Source organism: Saccopteryx bilineata, chromosome 7 (genome assembly GCF_036850765.1).
Source record: "Saccopteryx bilineata isolate mSacBil1 chromosome 7, mSacBil1_pri_phased_curated, whole genome shotgun sequence".
Classification (NCBI taxonomy): Eukaryota; Metazoa; Chordata; class Mammalia; order Chiroptera; family Emballonuridae; genus Saccopteryx; species Saccopteryx bilineata.
In genome coordinates, this window is record NC_089496.1 from 17,281,957 (window position 1) to 17,307,056 (window position 25,100).

Here is a 25,100-nt window from a genome sequence, read left to right on the forward strand (position 1 = left end):
TAACAGACTTCCTACTGATAACTGTGAAGGTAAAGAAAAACTCACTCTAGATATAAAATGTACTACTTTGAAAATTTTACAGTGTATCTTTTTTTTAATTAAGTTGAGAGGCGGGAAGGCAGACAGACTCCCACATGCACCCTGACTGGGATCCACCTGGCAAGTTCCCTACAGGGCAATGCTCTGGCCATCTGGGGCTGCTGCTCCGTTGTTCAGCAACTGAAACTATTATATTTTAGCGTCTGAGGCGAGGTCATGGAGCCATCCTCAGTGCCCAGGGCCAACTTGCTCAAACCATTTGAGCAATGGCTGCAGGAAAGGGGGGGGGGGGGCGGTTGGGGGAAGGGGTAAAGAAGCAGATGGTCACTTCTCCTGTGTGCCCTGACTGGGAATTAAACCCAGGACTTCCACATGCCAGGCCAATGCTTTACCACTGAACCAACCGGCCAGGGCCAAAAATTTTATATCTTCAATGTAAAAAACATTAACAATGTTGTCAACTTTCTGTAAATACATGCCATTTCTTTGTATAAAAATGCCAAATGCTAAACCAGGGATCTGAATAGTATTGCTATGAAGATGTAAGTTACTAAGACACGTTTTATAAAAACTGCTCCATACTAATGGAAAAATACAGGAAGGATTTCTTGAACTCTGAGCAACCCTCAACACGGATCTCAGGGAAACTCCCTCTACAAGTGTCTATCCTCCCATTAGGAACTGTCTCCTCTCCTGGGCTTTGGTGCAGACAAGGCACCAGACTCTCTCCCAGAGAGCTTGCAACCGGAGTGAAACAAGATGTTACCTAACAGGGTACTGCATCCTACGGGCTGAACTGCGTTTTCCCCAAATCTGTATGAAGCCCTGACTCCCAGTTCTTCTCTGCATTTGAAGACAGAACCTTTAAAGAGGTTTAAAGAGGTGATTAAGTTAAAATAAGGCCATAGGGTTGCCCTCATCCAACCTGACTGGTGTCCTAGTAAGAGAAAATTTGAACACATTCAGAGACTCCAGGGACGATGGAAGAAAGGCCATTGAGGACACATAAGAAAGGTGGCCATCTGCCAAGGAGAAAACCAAACCTACACTTGACCTTGAGACTTCTAGCCTCCAGAACTCTGAGAAAATTAGTTTGATAAGTCACCTAGTTTGTGTATTTTGCTATGGCAACCCCAGCAAATTAATACACTGTGTGCCATGTTTAAACTGGGTTAAATAAATATTAGAAAGCAATCTGTATTGCATACAGATTTGCTGTGGAGCCTGCACCCATCTCCTCAGCCCTTGTCCTTCCTCAGAGACCCACTCTCTGCTGTACTTACATTCCTACAAGAAAAGCTCAGGTTTGCATCAAGTCAATCTCCTCACTGTCCAGTGAAGCAAACCTCTGCAACCACATCAAAGCGTAGGCTTTCATGGAAGAAAGTTAGTTTTGTTTTTTTTAATTGATTTTAGCAAAAAGAAAGGAAGGGGAAGAGAGAGACAGGAACATTGATTCATTCCTGTATGTGCCCCAACCCAGGATTGAACCGGCAACCTCTCTCTGTGCTTCTGGACAATGCTCCAGCCAACCAAGTTATCTGGGCCAGGGCAAAAGTTTATTTTCATGTTTGGTTGAATATACTGGTTACTCTTTACTACATGTGAACTATTTACACACAGAATTTTCATCTTAAATCACTGGCAATATGCAAGAAGTTTAAAAAAATTAATTCACCTACTATCTAAGCAAACTATAATTGGAAGGCATATTTGCTATCAGTTTGCCTATTTCCTGCTCCTATTTCATTCCCAGGGCAAGAGGAAAATAAATTTCTGTGTTTTGATTTCGTGTAGGAACAAGAACAAGAAACTGACCTTAAATATTTGGACAGGACATTAATGGCATCCATGGTGTCTTTGTTTTCCTTGTACAGCACAAAGTGGCAGTAACTTCCCCTAGATTTTGGCCAACAATGTTTTCTTGGATCTTAAAAACAAAAAAATTAAATGTTATATATACTGCAAAACTGTTATCCGAGTTTTTTCTTAGGAAACTCCACAAGCTCATTTTTTGCTGAGAAACTTTGAGAAATCAGATCTAGCCTGACAAGAAATACAGGTTAAGCTGTTACAGCTGTGTGCACGATAGGTATTCAACTTCTTGTTATTGGAAACTTAACATCATCTGCCCATATTTAAAACCAAAAGCTGAATGCAGGTAGTGTGATGGATGACTAAGACTAACCAGCAATCTTCACACAGAAACAGAGAGTCCACCAGTCCCTGGCAGAGCTACTTGACTGCGCATGTGTGACAGGTGGCCACCTGGCTCTCTGGAACACGAGCCATCCAGGGAAACCACGGCCGTGTTGGGTTCCGCAGTCTTGATTTGTATCCTGAATGGTCACACATACAGGATGGAAGCCTGAGGCGGGACAGGGATCAAACTTACATGGACCTGCCTCCATAATGCACTTAGGCTTCCCAAAGGCCACTTCCATCACAAAGTAGCTAATACTAGATAGTTTAGAGAGAGCAGCTGCCATTCAAGGCCTGTTATTCTTGGGGAAAAGGAAACGCTAAAAATTAAGCCAGGTTAAGTGTTAACTTTGCAGCTACTATTATTTCACTTGCTCAACTTTTTGAAAACTGACAAACATTTCAAAACTTTGGAGAACCTGATTTTTAAAATTGCTAAACAAGCATTTTAATTATTTTAATAAAGAAACATATTTAAACAATATTAAGATTTAAAATTAGGTAGCCCTTTCAAAAGGTGTTCTGAAAAAGCAACACTTTGGGAAAAATATGTATGTCACAACAGCACTTCCCAGATGTACTGGGGTCTCAGCCGTCCTTTGAACACATCTACTGCACTTGGTTTCTATCACGCCATGGAAGAGAAGCTGTGAAAAGATATTTCACACAATCCCTAGAAGAGTCTTCTTTTAAAAATGTTCCTTTCTCTCCATCCCTAAAATAATTCTTTAGCATGAATTCATGCATCCATCTCCAGAGACATAAAAAACTCCTACACTGTGAAGAACAGATGACTTGATAGACAGCTGGAAACACGGCTGAGCAGAAGCTCGTGCGCTGCTCTCCTTCTGACAAACAGGAACGCGAGTCTTTCCTGCCTCAAACAGGAAAAGTATTGCAAGTATTTCTTTGGCTCTTAGTAGTGAATTCCTCACAACTCACCCTCAGAAAGTTGTGAATGGGAGTATTATTTTTAGTTTTCCTTCCAGCTCACTATGGTTAAGCAAAGCTGTCTACACTTGGCACTTGAGACAAAGATCATTGGCATTTCATTTTATCTACATGAAATGCCAACCGCTCTTACCTGCTGCAGTTCTGACCTCTGTCCAAATGCACAGCATAAAGAGCACAAGAGAGCAATGTTTAATTTATGGTAATATTAAAGTGCTTTAGAGGTGAACATGCAAATGATCGCATGAAAAGTTTCTACTAAGGATTTCTACAGCACCTGGTAGAATGTGGTGGGTTAACAGCCATATTGACATTAACAACGGAATGTTGCAGAGGCAAACAGTGAACAAGTAAAAACTCACCTACAGGTACAAGCCTCCCTGTCACAGTCCCCTCACAATGGCATGCTGGCTCATCCTCAAAGCTGCTCTGTCTCTATTCAGAAATAGCCAAAGACAGGCTGCAAAACGCTTCCCCATCTAAAGATTTATGTCCTTAAATATGGGAGGATATGTACCAAAATGATCTTTGTAATTAACTTTTGGTGGCGAGATTATAAATAATTATTGTTTTGCTTCACGTTTTATGAGTTCCCTGCACTGAGTTACAAAGATTTTTTATTTGCAAATATTTGAGGCCCTGGCCAGTTGGCTTAGTGGTAGAGCATCGGCCTGGCGTGTGGAAGTCCCAGGTTTGAATCCTGGCTAGGGCACACAGGAGACACGGTCATTTGATTCTCCACCTTTCTCCCTCTCCTTTCCCTCTCTCTCTCTCTCTTCCCCTCCCGCAGCCAAGGATTCATTGGAGCACAGTTGGCCCAGGCGCTGAGGATGGCTCCATAGCCTCTGCCTCAGGCACTAGAATGGCTCCAGTTGCAATGGAGCAACATCCCAGATGGGCAGAGCATCACCCCCTAGCAGGCTTGCCAGGTGAATCCCGGTAGGACGCATGCGAGAGTCTGTCTCTCTGCCTCCCTGCTTCTCACTTCAGAAAACACACACACACACACACACACACACACACATACACAAACTGAAATTATGGAAAACAGTTTTGAACCAATAGATACAAAGAGATTTAGGAGATGACTTAAGAGATTTATCCATTGATGCAATGTTCTTACTTTGTTTATATCATTATTTGAACAAGTCATCTGTATGTAAAAGACACTTTTGAGACAATCAGGGAAAAATTGAATATGCACTGGGTATTAGATATTAAGAACTTACTTAATTTTGTTGGATGTGAGAATGGTTTATAGTTTTAGTTCTTATCCATTAGATACATACTGAAGTAAAATGAAGTAGTATATAGAATTTTCTTTAAAACATTCCAACAAGAAAAAAAGAGTAGGAAGAATAGATCAAACAAAAACAACAGACTGTTAGTAATCTTGAAGAGGGTTGATGGGTACAATGGGGTTAATATACTACCATCTGAAAATGTCCACAATAAAAGTTAAAAAAATACTTGTGGTAAAGTTGATGATGTGTAGCTACATTTTCCCAAAACTACTCCTTCAGTATATTCAAAATAAACTATAATGGCAAAAAATAAATGAAGTCAGAAGACTAAGAAACTAAATGTTATTATACCTTAAGAGAAACCATGACAACTGAGTATGAGTTTTGGCTCACAAGCATGCATCTTTTATTAGCAAATCCAAGCTCTGAGCATGCATACAATTACCTCCTCTGCAAATAACAGATACAAAGATTCTTTTACTAAATGTACTCAGTATACAAAATAGTAAGCATGTGCACTAATTAACAGAAAATCTATGAGTCTCAACTTATTTTTGGTAGTTTAACTTTATAAAACTCCAAATCCTTATAATGCTAAATACCATTTGTGTAGCTTTACAATTTAAGTGAATTTAAAATAAATTTTAAAAATAATAATGTTCAGATATTTTTGAGAAACTCATTTACAATGCTAATGCAAAGATTTCTCAGGCTAAGATAACAGAAAGCAGCCTTCTGATGTTGGATATGGCAGCCCAGGTCTAGCAGAAACAGAAATCAAATAAAACCATTCAGGAAGATCCATGTACTCTGGACAAAGACCGATGAATGAGGAAGGATAAATGTTTGTAGCTCAAGAAAGATGACGGGATGGGGTAGCATGCAGAACGTTCTTTCCTCCTTATTCAAGGCCATTTCCACTGCTGCACCCCTACACACCTACCTTTCAGCTTCCTCAGGGATCCTGCTCCATCCATTATCAATCTCCTCCCAGAATTTTCACCCTCCCTCTGCACTGGCTCTTTCCCTTTAGTATATCAACACGCTCAGAGCTCTTTCACTTTAAAAGTCAAACTATGTCTCCCTCTCCTTGATCATGTTCCTTTCCTTTCTCCTCTTTATAGCTTATTTGAAAAAGCAGTCTGTATTGCCTGACCAGGTGGTGGCGCAGTGGATAGAGCGTTGGACTGGGACATGGAGGACCCAGGTTTGAAGCCCCAAGGTCTCCAGCTTGAGCAAGGGCTCATCCACTTTAGCGCAGGCTTACCAGCTTGAGAGCGGGGTGGCTGACTTGAGCGTGGGATCATAGACATGACCCCACAGTCACTGGCTTGAAGCACAAGGTCTCTGGCTTGAGCAAGGGGTCACTTGCTCTGCTGTAGGCTCCAGTCAAGGCACATATGAGAAAGCAATCAATGAAATAAGATGCCGCAAGGAAGAATTGATGCTTCTCATCTCTCTCCCTTCCTGTCTGTCCCTATCTGTGTGTCCCCCCCCCCCCCCGTCATAAAGGAAGGAAGGAAGGAAGGAAGGAAGGAAGGAAGGAAGGAAGGAAGGAAGGAAGGAAGGAAGGAAGGAAGGAAGCAAGCAAGCAGTCTGTATTTACTGTCTTCCACCTCAACCTACTGAGTAAACTGGTTTCCAATCTTATTCCTCTGAAACTGCTCTGGCAGAGACAACGATTTCCATGTTGCTAAAAATGGATGGACAGGTTTCAGAGTTCTATTTTGCTGGATGTATCTAAAACATGTTCCACTGCTAACCACTCTGGTTACTCCCAGAGAATTTCCTTTTTATCCGTCTGCCTCTCTTTCCTGAGTGTCTGGATTCCCAGCTTCAGACGTCCCTGTTGGGAACCTTTTGTTTCAGAAAGTATGGAATACCTCTATATATCGCATGGCAGAATTGGTGGGGCTTTTTCATGTAAGTCTTTAAAAAGAATTCTCAGAGTTATTTGTAATGTACATTATCTATCACAAACAAATCAATTTACCCAATTCCATGATTTATTAATAATATGATAGTTCCAGAAAAATACTATATGTTTACTTTGGTAGGTAAACCAATGTGCCTTGTCTATTAGACTGGATTAACACACAAAATAACGTCTAAATTAAAATAGTAATTTGTGATGTGTGGGCACCATGATTCAGACAGAATCTACTGTTTCTATGTTTTAGGATGCATAGCTCTATTTGAGAAAAAATAATAATTTACATCAAGGTTTGGTAGTAAAGAGATTCTAAAAACATTATAAATGTAGATTTGCAATGAAAATTTTAAAAATTAATGTAAATGCTAGGCAAGGTGGCGCTGGAGGAGCAGCTGTCACTGGTATCAGGTTCTACTGGCAGGGGCACAAACAAACGACTCTGGATACCAGCTCCCCCACTCCTGCAGTGGGGTTACTGTAGGCCACTCTTGGTTCATGGGCGGGGAACCAGATCTACAAAGATGAATGCAGGCTCTCAAGTGACTGCCTGGGTCCCGAGGCAGAAGAAGAGCTCAGATGGCAAAGCTGTAATCCGTCCTTCACTAAATAGCACAACATCTCAAGCCTAAGGAGCTGAGATCCCTGTACAAGCCCTGGTTTCACCTGCCCTGCCCCTGTGCTGCTTTTTCAAGTGAGAAATCCATATTTTACTGAAGACGCCCACAGGGAAATGGGGAGGGCTGGTGTATGTCCCACAGAGCTCAGTATCTCATTTGGAAAGTCTTAAGGGAATTTATTTGAAAAGAAAGAATGGTGGGTGTGGCATAGCACAGAATATGTAGATAAATACAAAACAAGAGAGCTCTGGCACCACTCGCTTGAGAAGAAAGGGTGAGAAAACTGTAGTGGCCACTTTGGCCTATGAATGCCCTAACTATCCTCCCTGATGGTCACAAAACCTGGCATCCTATAAGAAATAATGATCAATTCCAAGAGGTACCCAACCAAGAAAACACAGGTTTTGCCTTTTCCAATTGGCCTTACGGCCACATTCAGCAGAACAAAATCCTGCCTTCTCTTCTTGCCTTGGCCAGAGCGTGGCTGACCAGCATGGACTGCCTCTCTACGAGGCACATCTCCGTAGCTGCCCTCTCAACCGGGTTCCAGGATGTTTTATTGTATGAAGCAGGGCACCGTCTCTCCTCTACAACTCCCAGCTATATGCCAATCTTGGGAGAATGGAAAAAGTCACTGAGATCATTTTCCACCAGGCTTAATTCTCTTGAACAACTCTGGCTGAAAAAAAGACTTATGGTAATATTCTACACTACAACTCAGACATCAAGGAAACAGAATAACCACGCCATTAGTTTGTGGATTTGGAAGTAATTAACATCACATACCCACAAGTAGTTCCAGAACATTTCATCGCATTTTTTTTTTTTTTGCTATCCACTGAGAAGTGGCCTCTAATCTCTACCTTCTTCTTCCCAACTGCTCAAGTTTCTCATTACTATACTATCACCCATACTTACTGATTTCACTATATTATTTTCTCTGGCATGGTTAAACTTTATTTCTACCCATTTTTCTTATACCCTCTCATTTCACTAAAACCATTGTTGAAAACAGTAAAGGTTTTGTCCATTCACAGCATTAACCTAAGGGAGTATAACAAAGCATTAATGCTTTTTTTAAAAAGTTTCTATTGCCTGACCAAGTGGTGGTGCAGTGGATAGAGCGTCGGACTAGGATGTGGAGGACCCAGGTTTGAGACCCCGAGGTCACCAGCTTGAGCGCGAGCTCATCTGGTTTGAGCAAGGCTCACCAGCTTGAGCCCAAGGTCGCTGGCTCGAGCAAGGGGTCACTCGGTCTGCTGTAGCCCCCTCCGATCAAAGCACATATGAGAAATCAATCAATGAATAATTAAGGAACCACAATGAAGAATTAATGTTTCTCATCTCTCTCCCTTCCTGTCTGTCTGTCCCTCTCTCTGACTCTCTCTGTCTCTACCACAAGAAAAAAAAATGTTTCTATTTATTAATTTCAGTGACAGAGGAAGGGAGAAAAAGACAGGAACATCGATCTGCTCCTGTGTGTGCCCTGACTAGGGATCAAACCAGCAACCTCTGTGCTTCGGAACGATGCTCTAACCAACTGAGCTATCTGGCCAGGGCACATTAATACAGCCTTTTAAAAGTAGTCTTGCCGTTTTGCTCTAACAAATATATCTAGAAATATCTCTTCACTAATAGGGGTCAATTCTAGTAGGGGAGGAGGGTGAAGATATAACTTTTTCCTATTGTGATTTTCATTAAAATTTTATCTGCTGATTTGACAAGTAGAAGAAGAAAAATTGTCTAATATTTCTTAAGGTTATATACAAGTAAAAATTTTCATGGCTGTAGAAAACATATTAGACATAAATATCAGGGATTCACTGACAGCACAACCATTTCAAATGAATGATACACAACAGCTCAGGTGAAGGGGCATTTTCTATAGATTAGTCCATGTCGTCTATGCATGAGCGAAAAAGATACTCACGGTTGAAAAGCAGCAGCTTTTTCAGTATCAGGACTTTGCCAAAAATATACTACTGGGATAGGTGGCAAGCATATTCTGTTCATCTGAAAGCTTTCTCTCCTCCATTAAGAACACAGAATGAGAGCTATCCTTGCAATTTCCTCTTGAACTGCCACTCAACCCACTGTGCTTGCTCTCAGGGAACATATTAAACTACTAAGACACTCTCTCAGGCACTACTAAATTTCAGCAAATCTTTTACTAACATAAAAAAACCTAATGGCCCTTATCAGACAGACATTCCATAGGATTGCTCCAGCATATGGGATGATATTATTCACCTTCTTCAGAGGAGTGACATGATAAATATCCTTCTATGAACAGCAGCAAAGTGGCCCTTGAGTATGAGCAGGCTAGAAGAAGGCGGGATCTGCCTTTCACGATGCTGACAGGAGAAGGATGCCAGGTCATCAGCACACTTACTTGCCAGAGCCTTTTTCCCAGCTGCATGGTAGGCCACAATGTATTTCTTTCCCTCTCTATCCTCTGTTTTTGTCTCTAATCCTGGAAACAAAGATTTAATTGCTTGATGGATGATAGTTCTTTTCTCTTTGGTGTCCTCGACAACCTATTAAAAACATAAATAATGATATTACTCATTTAACAAACATTAAATAAGAAAATCATGCCAATGAGAAAGTAAAAACACTTTTCATCTTATTAACTTTGTGAAATAACAAAAGTACATGGCTATGATTTCAGCTCTTCTAGAGCTTCTCAATACGCAAATCCAAAGAGCCTGTTCACCGAGCATGTTCACATGCCAGGCACGCACCACGCACTTCACAGACAAGCCCTGCAGGGCGTCTGCCGGGCAACATGTCCGGGCGCACAGGTGGACACGGGGGCAAGCTGACCTGCTGGGAAGGCAGACATTCAACTCTCTTGAATATTCCAATCTACAATTGCCTCATAATTAATTCTATATTTAATTTTATAATGATATTCTAGCTCATTTGTTCATAATAAGAAAAATCAACACCATGAAAATATAAACTCGTTAGTTACATAACTATTTTCAATTTTTGAATGTCTTATATTAAGAAATACATTTCATATCTGGATTCAACAGCCAAATGTATATTTATGTATACACCTTATTAATCTAAAAACAATTATTTTTAACAATCAAAAAAATTTTAAGAGCCTGACCAGGCGGTGGTGCAGTGGATAGAGCGTTGGACTGGGAAGCAGAAAACCCAGTTTCGAAACCCCGAGGTAGCTGACTTGAGCACAGGCTCATCTAGCTTGAGCACGGGGTTGCTGGCTTGAGCATGGGATCATAGACATAACCTCATGGTCACTGGCTTGAAGCCCAAGGTCACTGGCTTGAGCAAGGGGTCACTCACTCTGCTGCAGCCCCCCGGTCAAGGCACATACGAGAAAGCAATCAATGAATAACTAAGGAGACTAAGGAGTTGCAAGGAAGAACTGATGCTTCTCATCTCTCTCCCTTCCTGTCTGTCTGTCCCTATCTGTCCCTCTCTCTGTCTCTTTCTCTCTCTGTCTCTGTCACACACAAAAAAATTTGTCCTTGACAGTTTGTCTATAAATAAATTTAGTAATTGAAGATCTCTAAAGTTTTTATAATATCACATACTTTTGGAAGAAACTGGATGAGAGGGGAACAGAAAAAGATAAGGGTTGGAGGCAGACAGCGATTTCTGAAAAGTTATAAACTGTTGTTGCTAACTGGGGTGGTGGAAGGGGGAACTTTTGACACCCTCAAATCCAGGAGGTTGTTAAAATATGCAATAAAATGAATTTAACATAAATTTAAAATTCTAAATATCTCGTAACACATAACCCTGCATAAATATCACCTGGAGCTGTTCTGTCCCATATGGTAGCCACCAGCCACACATGGCAACTGAGTACTTAAAATGTGCCTAGTCTAGTCTGACCTATGGTGGCACAGTGGATAAAGCATGGACCTGGAATGCCGAGGTCACCGGTTCGAGACCCTGGGGTTGCCTGGTCAAGGCACATATGGGAGTTGATGCTTCCTGCTCCTCCCCCTTCTCTCTCTGTCTCTTCTCTCTAAAATGAATAAATAAAATCTTTAAAAAAAAATGTGCCTAGTCTAAACTTGGATGTTCTATCAGTTTAACAAAGGATTTTAAGGACTTAGTAAGAAAAACAATGTAAAATATCTCATTAGTACTTTTTAAAATGTTGACTATATATTGAATATTCTGAATGTATTAGATAAAATAAAATATATTAAAATTAGTTTTACTGCCCTGGCTGGTTGGCTCAGCGGTAGAGCGTCGGCCTAGCGTGCGGAGGACCCGGGTTCGATTCCCGGCCAGGGCACATAGGAGAAGCGCCCATTTGCTTCTCCACCCCTCCGCCGTGCCTTACTCTCTGTCTCTCTCTTCCCCTCCCGCAGCCAAGGCTCCATTGGAACAAAGATGGCCCGGGCGCTGGGGATGGCTCTGTGGCCTCTACCTCAGGCGCTAGAGTGGCTCTGGTCCCAACATGGCGATGCCCAGGATGGGCAGAGCGTCGCCCCTGGTGGGCGTGCCGGGTGGATCCCGGTCAGGCGCATGCGGGAGTCTGTCTGACTGTCTCTCCCTGTTTCCAGCTTCAGAAAAATGAAAAAAAAAAAAAAAATTAGTTTTACTTTTCTTTTCACTTCTAAATTTTTAGTTTTAAAATTAAAAACATAATTCTACTGGACAGTACTAATTGGGCAGAATGAAATTTTTGTAACTAAAACTTTCAATAAGAAATTTTCTATTCTATTTAGTAGCTGAGCTCTCCTTTTCTTGGATAGAAGTAGACTTAGGCTGAAAAAAGAATGCTTCCTTACTTCTTTCCCTTGATCCCTTTCCTTCCCAGAGCCCGTTTGAGACCGAGAGGCTGCTGGCACTGGAGCGAGGGCCAGCGCGTCCACCTCAGGCCACAGCTCTGACTGCCAGGCCAAGGTGGCCGCGTCCACACTAGGCCACAGCTCTGACTGCCAGGCCGAGGTGGCCGCGTCCACACCAGGCCACAGCTCTGACTGCCAGGCCGAGGTGGCTGCGTCCACACCAGGCCACAGCTCTGACTGCCAGGCCGAGGTGGCCGCGTCCACACCAGGCCACAGCTCTGACTGCCAGGCCGAGGTGGCCGCGTCCACACCAGGCCACAGCTCTGACTGCCAGGCCGAGGTGGCCGCGTCCACACCAGGCCACAGCTCTGACTGCCAGGCCGAGGTGGCCGCGTCCACACCAGGCCACAGCTCTGACTGCCAGGCCGAGGTGGCCGCGTCCACACCAGGCCACAGCTCTGACTGCCAGGCCGAGGTGGCCGCGTCCACCTCAGGCCACAGCTCTGACTGCCAGGCCGAGGTGGCCACGCCCACCTCAGGCCACAGCTCTGACTGCCAGGCTGAGGTAGCTGCATCCACCTCAGGCCACAGCTCTGACTGCCAGGCTGAGGTAGCCGTGTCCACACCAGGCCACAGCTCTGACTGCCAGGGTGAGGTGGCCGTGTTCCCGTAGACACTATCTGATATAACAGTCACTGTGAGGTTCAAATAAATATATTTCTTTGTTGATTTGTGGTCATGTGAAACAGCGTTTAAAAATTACTTTTCTTTTTCTTTTCTTTTTTTGGCCTTGGCTGATCAGCTTAGTTGGTTACAGCATCGTCCTGAAAACACCAAGGTTCTGAGTTTAATCCCCGGTCAGGGCAGAAAGCTACCAGTGAGTACACAACTAAGTGGAACAACAAGATGAATGCTTCTCTCTCTCTCTCTCTCCCTCTTCATCTCTCTAAAATCAATCAATCAAAAAATAAATAAATAAAACACTTCTTTTGACCATAGTTTTATGTGGATACTGGTTATCTATCACTGATATAAAAACATGTTTTAGTGAAATACCCCTTTAGATCAAATAGAACATCATCCTTTTGTTAACTACTATAATTTTTCCAATAGACACTTATTAACATCTACCCAAAATGAAGCAATCAAAACCATCTAAAACCTTTTCATAATTTCTATACTATTTACCTCAATGGCAACACTGGTTTCCTTATTTTTAAAAAGTTGAAGCTCTTCTAAACGCTGCTTTTCTTCGGCTGTCAAAACTGTAAATACATCTTCTGAAGGATCCTTTAAAGTAACCATAAAAATTCCCAGTGAGTCACACACAGAATTCAAGGCTGTTAAGGCTCTATATTTCTATGATCTCTAAAAAATGCTATTTTTATACAGAAGGTGACTTGTTGGAGAGCTGGCTCCTACCTCCTCATCCACTGGGATGGACAAGTCATCCAGATGAATGATGCGCCCATCTTTTCCTATTTCATGAACAACAAAGTCGGAGTATCTGAGGAAAACAAAACACAAACTTTTAGAACATTAATATTTTGTTTACTGTTAATTTTAGGAAGAGGTTTATCAACAGTAAGCCTTACTTTTGTGCAAAACAAAAAATTTGTTAAAAAAGTTTTCAGTGCAAAGTAATCGTTACTGTTTCTGGTTTCTTAATGAATTTGGAGACACAGCTTGGCTTTATATCAGAATTTAAAGACCCTCTGATACTTTAACATCCACTTACAGTAGACCAAAAGATAGATCATCCAGATGGAAAGTCAACAAGAAAATATTACCCTTAAATTACCCATTAGAAATGATGGACTTAATTATTTACAGAACATTCCATCCCAGAACAGGCAGTATACACATTCTTTTCAAGGGCACAGCTCAAAAAAAAAAAAAAAAAAAATTTCTCAAGGACAGACCACATAGACTATATACTGGGACAAAAAACAAATTTAAGACAAATCATATCAAGCAACTTTTCAGTAAACTGTATGAAACTAGAAATCAACAAGAAGATGGGAAAATCAAAAATATTTGTAACAATACACAAATGAAATGTAAACAACATGTTATTGAATGACTGCAGGGTGAATAAAGAAGTAAAAGAAGAAATCAATACATAGAGATAAATAAAAATGAAGACACAACATTCCAAAAAATCTTTGTGATGCAGCAAAAGTGGTACTGAGGTCCTGGCCGGTTGGCTCAGCTGCAGAGCGTCAGCCCAGCGTGTGGAAGTCTCAGGTTTGATTCCCGGTCAGGGCACGTAGGAGACGCACCCATCTGCTTCTCCACCCTTCCCCCTCTCCTTCCTCTCTATCTCTCTCTTCCCCTCCCACAGCCAAGGCTCCACTGGAGCAAAAGTTGGCCCGGGTGCTGAGGATGGCTCCATGGCATCCACCTCAAGGCACTAGAATAGTTCCAGTTGCAGGGGAGCAATGCCCCAGATGGGCAGAGCATCGCCCCCTGGTGGGCATGCTGGGTGGATCTGGTCAGGGGCATGTGGGAGTCTGTCTGACTGCCTCCCTGCTTCTAACTTTGGAGGAAAGATAAGTAGTACTGAAAGCCTGACCTAGCGGTGGTGCAGTGAATAGAGCGGTGGACTGGGACACAGAGGACCCAGGTTCGAAACCCCGAGGTTGCCAGCTTGAATGCGAGCTCATCTGGTTTGAGCAAGGCTCACCAGCTTGAGCCTAAGGTCACTGGCTTGAGCAAGGGGTCACTCGGTCTGCTGTGCCCCCCTGGGTCAAGGCACATATGAGAAACCAATCAATGAACAACTAAAGTGCCCAACAAAGAATTAATGCTTCTCATCGCTCTACCTTCCTGTCTTTCTCTCTTCCTTCCTGTCTCTCTCTCACTAAAAAATAAATAAATAAAATAAAAAAAAATTTGACCAATTTTTAGCTACTCACTAAGGAAAAAAAGAAAGATTCATATAAATAAGGAAATAGAGAAAAGATTCAAATAAATAAAATCAGATATGAAAGTGGAGAAATTACAATGGATACCACGGAAGTACAAAGGACCATACAAAAATACTACGAAAGGTATACGCCACCAAACTGGACAACCTACAAGAAATGGAAGAATTCTTAGAATCATACAACCTTCCTAGACCAAATTATAAAGAAATAGAAAGCTGAATAGACCAAGCCTGTAGTAAGAAAACTGAAACAGCAATCAAAAACAAAAGTCCAGGACCAGATGATTTTAATGGGCAATTGTGCTAAACATTCAAAGAAAATTTACTACCTATCCTTCTTAAACTCTTGCAAAAAATTGAAGAGAAAGGAATACTTCCTAACTCATTTTACAAGACTAATATTACCCTGACACCAAAGCCAGGCAAGAATAACAAATGAAAAAGAAAATTACAGAGCAATATTTCTGATAAACATAAAGATGCAAACAAGATTCTAAGTCCTCAACAAGATACTAGGAAATCAAATACAACAATAAATTAAAAGGATCATTGGCTACTACCAAGTGAAATTTATTCTAGCATACAATGATGTTTCAATATTTGTAAACTAATAAACATGATGTACCACATTAACAAAATAAAGGGTAAAATCAAATGATCATCTCAAAAGTAGCAAAAGCCATTTTATACAATAAAATTTCTATTTATGATAGACATTTGCAATAAAACAGACACTGAATGAAAGTACCTCAACATTATAAAAGCCACATATGACAAAGCCTCAGCTATCATAACACTCAATGGGGAAAAAACTAAAAGCTTTCCTCTAAGATCAGAAACAGGACAAGGATGCTCACTCACTCACTCTTGCCAATTTTATTCCACGCAGTACTGGAATACCTAGCTAGAGCAATTAGCCAAAAAAAACGAAATAAAAGACAACCAAATTGGAAATTAAAAAGTAAAACTGTCACTATTTGCAGATGACATGAATTTGTATATAGAAAACCATAGAGACTCCACCCAAATCAGAAAGAATAAACAAATAAAGTAATGTTGCAGGATACAAACTCAACATGAAAAAATCTGCTGTTTTTATATACTAACAACAAACTATCAGAAAGAAAAATGAAAAAAAAATCCATTTACAATTGCAACAACAAATAATACCTGAGAATAAACTTACCAAAGGGGGTGAAAGACCTGTGCATAGAAACTACAAGACATTGTTGAAAGAAATCAAAGACGCAAATAAATGGAAAGATATTCCATGTTCATTGACTGGAAGAATTAATATTGTTAAAATGTCCGTACTACCTAAGGCTATCTACAAATCATGCAATCCCCATCAAAACCCCAATGACATTATTCACAGAAATAGAACAAAAAATTCTAAAATTTGTGAGGAACCACAAAAAACCCTAAACAGCCTGACCTGTGGTGGCGCAGTGGATAAAGCGTCAACCTGGAAATGCTGAGGTCGCCGGTTCGAAACCCTGGGCTTGCCTGGTCAAGGCACATATGGGAGTTGATGCTTCCAGCTCCTCCCCCCCTTCTCTCTCTCTGTCTCTCTCCTCTCTCTCTCTCTCTCTCTCTCTCTCTCTCCTCTCTAAAATGAATAAATAAAATAAAATAGGTAATCTTTAAAAAAAAACAAAACCCTAAACAGTCAAACTAATCCTGAGAAAAAAGAACAAATTCAGAGGTATCACACTCTCTGATTTCAAACTATACTACAAAGCTACAGTAATAAAAACAGTATAGTATTGGCATAAAAACAGATAAACAGACTGGTGGAACAGAACTGAGAACCCAGGAATAAACCCACACTTTGTAGGCAACTAATTTATGATAAAGAAACCAAGAATAAATGGTGCTGGGAAAACTGGACAGCAATATGCAAGGGAATAAAACTAGACTATCTTATACTCAAAAATAAACTCAGAATGGATTCAAGACTAGAATACATAACCTAGCCTAACCTGTGGTGGCGCAGTGGATAAAGCGTCGACCTAAAAATGCTGAGGTCGCCGGTTCGAAACCCTGGGCTTGCCTGGTCAAGGCACATTTGGGAGTTGATGCTTCCACCTCCTCCTCCCCCCCTTCTCTCTCTGTCTCTCCTATCTCTCCCTGTCTCTCCCTCTCCTCTCTAAAAAAATGAATAAATAACAAAAAATTAGAATACATAACCTAAACCAATAAAATATATAGAAGAAAAAAAACATAGGCATTAAGTTTCTAGACTTTGGTCTCAGTGGTGTTTTTGTGAATTTGATTCCAATGGCACGGGAAACAAAACAAAAAATAAACAAATAAGACATCAAACTAAAAAGCTCTGCATAACAGAGGAAACCATAAAAAAAATGCAACCGACCAAATGGGAATGGATATTTGCAAATAATATTTTCAGTAAGGTGTTAATATCCAAAATATATGAAGAACTCATACAACAACAACAAAAAAAAAACACCAAACAACTCAATTAAGAACTGGGCAGCCTGACCTGTGGTGGCACAGTGGGTAAAGCTTGACCTGAAATTGTGAGGTCACCAGTTCAAAACCCTGGGCCTGCCCAGTCAAGTCACACACAAAAAGCAACAACTACAAGTCGATGCTCCCTGCTCCTCCCCCCTTCTCTCTGTCCTTCTCCTCTCTCTAAAAATCAATAAATAAAATCTTAAAATAATAATAGAAATTTGGCAGCAGGTCTGAATAGACATTTTTCCAAGGAAGACATAAAGATGGCCGACAAACGTGTAAAAGGACGTTCAACTTCATTAAGTATTAGGAAAATGCAAATCAAAACCACAATGAAATATCACCTCACAACTGTCAGAATAGTTATTAACAAAAATACAAGAAACAAAAGTGCTGGAAAGGACGTGGAGAAAAGAAAACGTGTGCACTGTGGTGGGGCTGTAAATTGGTAGAGCCCTTATGGAAATCAGTATGCCAGTTCCTCAAAAAATTAAGAATAGCACTACCTCTGATTCTCTTCCAGGTATTTAACTGAAGAATAAGAAACACAAACTTGAAAGATATATGTATCGCATGTTCATTGCAGTATTATTTACAGCAGTCAATACATGGAAAAACCTAAGTACCCATCAACGGACGAATGCATAAAGAAAATGTAGTGTGCACACACGCGCACACACACAATGGTGTACTACTCAGCTATAAAAAAAAGATGAAATGCTGCCATTTGCAACAACATGGATACATCTTAAGGGTATTATGCTAAGTGAAGTAAGTCAGACAGAAAAGGACAGAAACTATGGCTCCACTCATTTTATCTTAAAATGGTTTCATTTACTCATTTAGGCAGCTTTCCTTATCCTTTCTGATCATCTGCGAAATTAATCCTTTAGGACAGAAAGAACTAATATAACTAAAATAATTTCATACATAAACTAAACATACCTTTCTTTTAAGATTCCTGAGAATCCTTGATGAGAACTTACAAATTTGGTGATGCCCACATCAAGTTCAGTAAGTCCATGCTTCATCATGTCTGCAAAACTCTCCGCTTCTTCATCATCATCCTCCTCTGAAAGGCCATCTTCCTCCTCCTCTTCCTCTTCTTCCAACTGGGCATCAGAATTTTCTGTACTCTTTCCAGCACTTAGAGAGTCATCAGGTAGCCGAGGCACATTCTCACAGCTCGGTAGGGAGTTATTTTCCAGCCCATCCTGACCTTTGATTAGACAGCATTTTGAGACCTTCAGCCTTTTTGCCTCCTCAGCTGGGACCAGACTGTCATTATCTTCAACAGCAAGGGATCCACGTTTCAGTGACACACCAGTTACTTCTGTCATCTCCATGTTTAAGGCTCCAAGAAAACATTTAAGAGAACCTTTTATGAAGACAGAGTAGGAAAGTAACAATTACTTCTATAAATAAGTGGGTTTCAGCAAACAGAAGCACAGTTAACTTTGTTCCTAGGGTCCTAAAACTCATTTATAAAAATGATTCTTCCCAACATTGGTGTATATCTTTGGTGGCATAGGAAAATGGCAGAATACTTCTGCAAAAAATTTGAAAGTGTGCATCAAAAACCTTAAAAATATGTATGCCCGTTGTCCCAAAAATACTACTTTTTGTATCTTAAGAAAATAAGAAGAAAGTTGTTAATGTTCTAGCAGTAAGGATACTTGTCTCAGTGCTTTTATTTATTTATTTTTTATTTTTGTATTTTTCTGAAGTTGGAAACGGGGAGGCAGTCAGACAGAATCCCGCATACGCCCGACCGGGATCCACCCAGCATGCCCACCAGGGGGCAATGCTCTGCCCATCTGAGGCGTTGCATCCAGAGCCATTCTAGCGCCTGAGGCAGAGGCCATACAGCCATCCTCAGCGCCCCTTTGCTCCAATGGAGCCTTGGCTGCAGGAGGGGAAGAGAGAGACAGAGAGGAAGGAGAGGGGGAGGGGTGGAGAAGCAGATGGGTGCTTCTCTTGTGTGCCCTGGCCGGGAATCGAACCCGGGACTCCTGCACACCAGGCTGATGCTCTACCACTGAGCCAACCGGTCAGGGCCTCAATGCTTTTATATTAGTAAAAAATCAAGAACAACAATGCCTGGGGGGGGGTACATAAATGGACCAATATGTGGAAACAATGTGAGCACTACGTAGGAACTGAGAAAGGATAGGGCACGAGCGGCTGGGGACAGCATGGAGACTTGCTGACTTACTGAATACTATAGTTGTATCATCTAAATTTTATTTCATGCATATTAACATACTTTCAAACACTGATAAAATTAAACTAGTATGTAAATACCATTATGGACATGAAATCATACTATACTGTATTTTAAAAAGTAAAAGAGCAAGGGGAATACAGAGCTGGTTAATGGATATAGAGCTTCAGTTTTGCAAAATGAAAGAGTTCTGCATACTGATCTCACAACAATGTCAATGTACTTAACACTCCTGAACTGTACACTTAAAAATGGTTAAGATGAACCCTGGACAGATAACCCAGTTACAGCACTGTCCTGAAGCACAGAGCTTGTAGGCTTGATCCCAGTCAGGGCACGTACAGAAACAGATCAATGTTTTTGTCTCTTGCTCATTCTCTCTCTTTCTCTTTCTCTAAAATCAATAAACAAATAAAATAAAAAATTTTAAATGGATAAGATGATACTATACTGAGAGGGGAGAAACCAGAAGAATGCAGGAGAGGGAGTCTGCAATGTCTGTGATCTTATGCTCAAGCCTGTGACCTCAGGGTTTCAGACTAAGGAGGAAGGGCTGACTGAGAAAGTGTGAAAAGTAACAAACCATAGCTGTGAACCCCTTTATCAGTTCCCTGAAATAAACTTGCAGCACCAGTAAGAAAAATGGGATATGTGAATAGTCAAGGACAGTCCAAAACTCACCTCCTATCCCCTCCCCTCCCAGAGACACAAAAGTCCCGTAGGTCTGCAGACAAAGAAGTCAAAGAAATCAGGCACTTGTCACGTGAAAGCTAAAGCTGTAAAGGTATATAAGATTTTTTTTAAAAAAACTAGCTTTGCCTGACCTGTGGTGGCTCAGTGGATAAAGCGTCTACCTGGACTGCTGAGGTCGCCGGTTCGAAACCCTGGGCTTGCCCGGTCAAGGCACATATGGGAGTTGATGCTTTCTGCTCCTCCCCCACTTCTCTCTCTCTCCCTCTCTCTCTCTCTCTCCCCCCCCCTCTAAAATGAATAAATAAATAAATAAATAATTTTTAAATAAAAAGACAGAGAGCTTGACTGGCTCTGTGACCTTGGACAGGTTAACTACATTAAAAAAAAACACTAGCTTTGAGGAGCTCGTGCTTTGGTGCTACTAGCCCCACGTGCTCTGCCGGCTACTAACAAATTCTTCTTCCTCCATCAAGTTGTCTGGATGTCTATTATCCTCCATTTACAGGCCATTTCCTACTACAGATTGTTGGTGCGCTGGCCAGGAAGCGTGGAGGAAGGACACTGGTGTCTGGCGGACTTCGGGTACCCCAGTGAAGAGGCCCTGGGCTGCCTTGCTGAGTGCACACCAGGGATTTCCCTGTGTGGACACCTCACAGGGCAGAAGAGGAAACCCCAACGGCCAGTCTCAGCAAGGATCAAACACCGGAGGAACGAGAAAAGGGGGGTGCATCAGAGCGTGGTAAGGAAAACCAGACAAGGGTAGCTAGCTGAGGTCCTGCCCCAATGGACAGAAGAAAGGCCTGATCACCCTCCAGAGGTCAGGAGTGGTGACTTGTCGCCCTCCACAGGTGTGGAAGGTTGTGTGAAAGAGTGAATGAGACGGACATTGGGTAGGAGTTCCAACTCCTTCACAGGGCCAAAGTGAGTGTTGGGTCCCCAACCACGGTTCCATAAGGTGCCTTGTACAGCTAAGAGGCAGAGTTGTGTGCTGATGGTTTGTATCAGCCTGCCATAAGCCAAAAGGGCCTGCCATCTCTGTGAGGGGAGTGGCCGGTGACTGACTGAAGCGAGTGGCATCCCCTCCACGTTTCTCTTACCCTCCCCCAATTTCTTCTTGTGGCGTGACTGGTGTTTGTCATGGGAGACAGGGGAGGTTCACAGGGAAAACCTACTCCCCTAGCACAATGATCAAGAACTTTAAGAAAGGGTTCTCAAGGGATTACGGAGTTACTATGTCCCCAGGGAAATTGAGGACCTTGTATGAACTAGAATGGCCCACTTTCGGGGTGGGGTGGCCAGCAGAAGGAAGCTTGGACAGGTCTGTTGTGCAGAGGGTGTGGCAGGTAGTCACTAGAGATCCAGGCAGGGGAGAGACAAGATGGCGATGGAGTAGGCAGACGTACCAACTTCCACCTCCCAGAACCAAAGTGGATTACAAACTAATTTTAAGAACCATCATCTGGAAAAAACAACTTTGGACTGAACTAAGAGGACTCTTCAACCACGGAACACTGAAGAAGCCACACTGAGACTGGTAGGAAAAGCAGAAATGCGGAGAGGGCTGCCCAGCTCCCCGGAGCAAACAGCAGCTGGGAGAGACTCGCATGGCGGGAAGTGAGTTTAGCAGAGAGGGGAGGGTCCTGAATCCCAGGAACAAAGCCCCAGCCTGCAGCCCCAGAGCCTAGAAGAGGCGTATGGACAGTTTTTAGCTGGAAACAAGACAGGATACTGTTTGTGAGAAAGAGATTGATTTTTCTGACCCAGGATTCTTCTTTTTTTTTTTTTTAATTTTTTTTTATTTATTCATTTTAGAGAGGAGAGGGAGAGACAGAGAGAGAAAGAGAGAGAGGAGAGACAGAGAGAGAGAGAAGAGGGGGAGGAGCTGGAAGCATCAACTCCCATATGTGCCTTGACTAGGCAAGCCCAGGGTTTTGAACCGGCGATCTCAGCTTTATCCACTGCGCCACCACAGGTCAGGCTCAGGATTCTTCTTAAAGTGACTGTGCAGAACACTTCTCTCACAACCACTCACTCGGGGCTCCGGGGAACGGGGAGAGAGGAGAGGACTGGAGTAGCAGGAAGAGAGTATAATCTAGGAGGCACAAGGAGAAACATTTTGAGAGACAGCCACCCTAACCTCTGGGACGAGTCACTCCCCAAATCTGAAGTGAATATTTCCCCTGGAAACAGCAATACCAGCAAAGGGAAGCAGGACACCAGCCAAACAAACTCTCCCGCAGCACTCAGAGCAGTCACTTAGAAGGAGGGAGCTTTCGGGACTACAGTAGTGAGTGTTAGGGTCTGAGCTGCAGTGCCCACACCCACACGGCTGAGGGTTCGCCAGAAGGTGGGCAGCGGTGGGACACGGAAGCACAGTTCTGTCAGCAACGGCGGAAGCCGGATGGCCACCGAGGCCCAGGTGAGAGCTTGGACTTGCCCGGCTAGGGAGGAGGGGGCATGCAAAAGTGGTCAAGCCCAGCTGCAGGCCGTCTGCAATCCAGCCTGCAGGGGAAGGACAGGAGCCCCAGAAAGGGTGGAGACCAGCCCTTGAGCAAGGGCGCAGGAGCACAGCCTTGCCCCGCCTGTGGAACCTAGGTTTGTGGCCTGAGCAAGCTCCTCCCGCAGGGGTGGAGCCAAAAGCCCAGAACAAGCAGAGTCCCGCTACTGAGCATGGGCATGCAGTCCCGCCCAGCCTGTGGAGCCAAGGCTTGCAGCCCTCCCACAAGCGGGCTCCTCCTGCAAGGGCGGGGCAAAAGCCTGGAATCAGGGGGAGACCTGCAGCTGAGCAAAGGTGCTCACCCCTGCCCTCAGGGCCGAGCATAACGCCACCCATGGGGGCAGGGCGAAGGCCAAGGCTGCCCAGGCTTGTACACCCAATCACGTGATCACAGCCACTCCCGTGAAGGAGAGGCGGAAACCACAGCAACAGTCCCAGAGGGTCAGCACTGGCAATGCCCATACCTGAATGCCCTAGGCAGCAGCAGCAGAGGGAATGGCGGGCCTGCAGACAGACCACACCTAGGGAACACAGAGGCCACACCCAGTGGACTCCAGTGGCCAAAACCTTCTTTTACACAGACAGAATGAGAAGGCAGAGAAATGCAACACAAATGAATCAAGAGAAATCCCCAGAAAAGGATCTGAATGAGTCAGATATAACCAAACTACCAGATGCAGAGTTTAAAATAATGATTGTTAGGATGCTCAAAGATATTAGAACAACAATAGATGGTCATTACGAACACCTAAATAAAGATAGCAAATATAAAAAAGGACATTGAAATAATAAAAAAGAATCAGTCAGAAATGACAAATACAATATCAGAAATGAAGAACACAATGGAAGGAATTAAAAGCAGAATGGATGAAGCTGAGAATCGAATCAGCGAGTTAAAGGACAAGATAAATGAAGGCATGGAAGCAGAGCAGAAAAAAGAAAAGACTCAAAAAGTCTGAGGAAACTCTAAGAGAGTTCTGTGACAACATGAAAAGAAATAACATCCACATCATAGGGGTTCCTGAAGAAGAAGAGAAAGAACAAGGGATACAGACTTTGTTCAATCATATCATAGCTGAAAACTTCCCTAAATTAAGGCAGGAAAACATCTCACAAGTTCAAGAAGCACAGAGAACTCCATTAAAAAGAAACCCAAAGAAATCTACACCAAGACACATCATAATTAAAATACCAAAGCTAAGTGATAAAGAGAAAATATTAAAAGCTGCTAGAGAAAAAAAGACTATCACCTACAAAGGAGCCCCCATAAGGATGATTTCCGACTTCTCAACAGAAACACTTGAGGCCAGAAGGGAATGGCAAGAAATATTCAAAGTAATGCAGAACAAGAGCCTACGACCAAGACTACTTTATCCAGCAAGGCTATCGTTTAAAATTGAAGGAGAAATAAAAAGCTTTCCAGACAAAAAAAAACCAAACAAACAAAAAAAAAATACTCAAGAAATTCACTACAACCAAACCAAGGCTGCAAGAAATGTTAAGGGGCCTGTTGTAAACAGATCAAAGGAGAAAAAGAATATCGCAAAAGAGGAATACAGTTTTAAAGAATAAAATGGCAATAAACAATTACATATCAATAATAATCTTAAATGTAAATGGATTAAATGATCTGATCAAAAGACATAGGGTAGCTGCGTGGATAAGAAAACAAGACCCATACATATGCTGTCTACAAGAGACACACCTTAAAACAAAAGATGCACATAGACTGAAGATAAAAGGATGGAAAAAAAATATTTCATACAAATGGAAATGGAAAAAAAGCTGTGGTAGCAATACTTATATCAGACAAAATGGACTTTAAAACAAAGCCATAGTAAGAGATAAAGAAGGTCACTACATAATGACAAAGGGAGCAATCCAACAGGAAGATATAACCGTTATTAATATCTACACACCTAATATAGGAAGGAGCACCTAAATATATAAAGCAGCCTTTGATGAATATAAAGGGTGAGACAACAGCAATACTATCATAGTAGGGGATTTCAATACCCCACTAACATCACTAGATAGATCCTCAAGAAAGAAAATTAACAAAGAAATAGCAGACTTAAAGGACATACAAGATCAACTCGATTTAACAGATATCTTCAGAACCTTTCACCCTAAAGCAGCAGAATATACATTCTTTTCAAGTGCTCATGGTACATTCTCTAGGATAGACCACATGTAGGGCACAAGAGCGGTCTCAACAAATTTAAGAAGATTGAAATCATATCGACCACTTTCTCTGATCACAATGGCATGAAACTAGAAATCAAACACAACAGAAAAACTGAAAAATACTCTAACACTTGGAAACTAAATAGCATGTTATTAAATAATGAATGGGTTAACAATGAGATCAAAGAAGAAATTTAAAAATTCCTAGAAACAAACGATACCGAGTATACAGCAACTCAAAATTTATGGGGCACAGCAAAAGCAGTCCTGAGAGAGAAGTTCGTAGCATTACAGGCATACCTCAAGAAGCTAGAAAAAGCTC

The 25,100-nt window shown here is 42.1% G+C and overlaps 1 protein-coding gene across 2 annotated transcripts in view; it reads right to left on the minus strand.

Annotated features, from left to right (window-relative positions):
- PUS7 (pseudouridine synthase 7) overlaps positions 1–25,100 on the minus strand; it is an 81,817-nt gene that overhangs the window by 35,306 nt on the left and 21,411 nt on the right. For both annotated transcript variants that reach the window (XM_066239783.1, XM_066239782.1), the window contains exons 2-6: positions 18,123–18,555; positions 13,193–13,277; positions 12,959–13,060; positions 9,379–9,523; positions 1,858–1,969 (exon numbers count right to left, since the gene is read on the minus strand). In XM_066239783.1, coding sequence (XP_066095880.1) covers positions 1,858–1,969; positions 9,379–9,523; positions 12,959–13,060; positions 13,193–13,277; positions 18,123–18,555 — 877 coding nt within the window. The remainder of the gene's footprint in view (positions 1–1,857; positions 1,970–9,378; positions 9,524–12,958; positions 13,061–13,192; positions 13,278–18,122; positions 18,556–25,100) is intronic.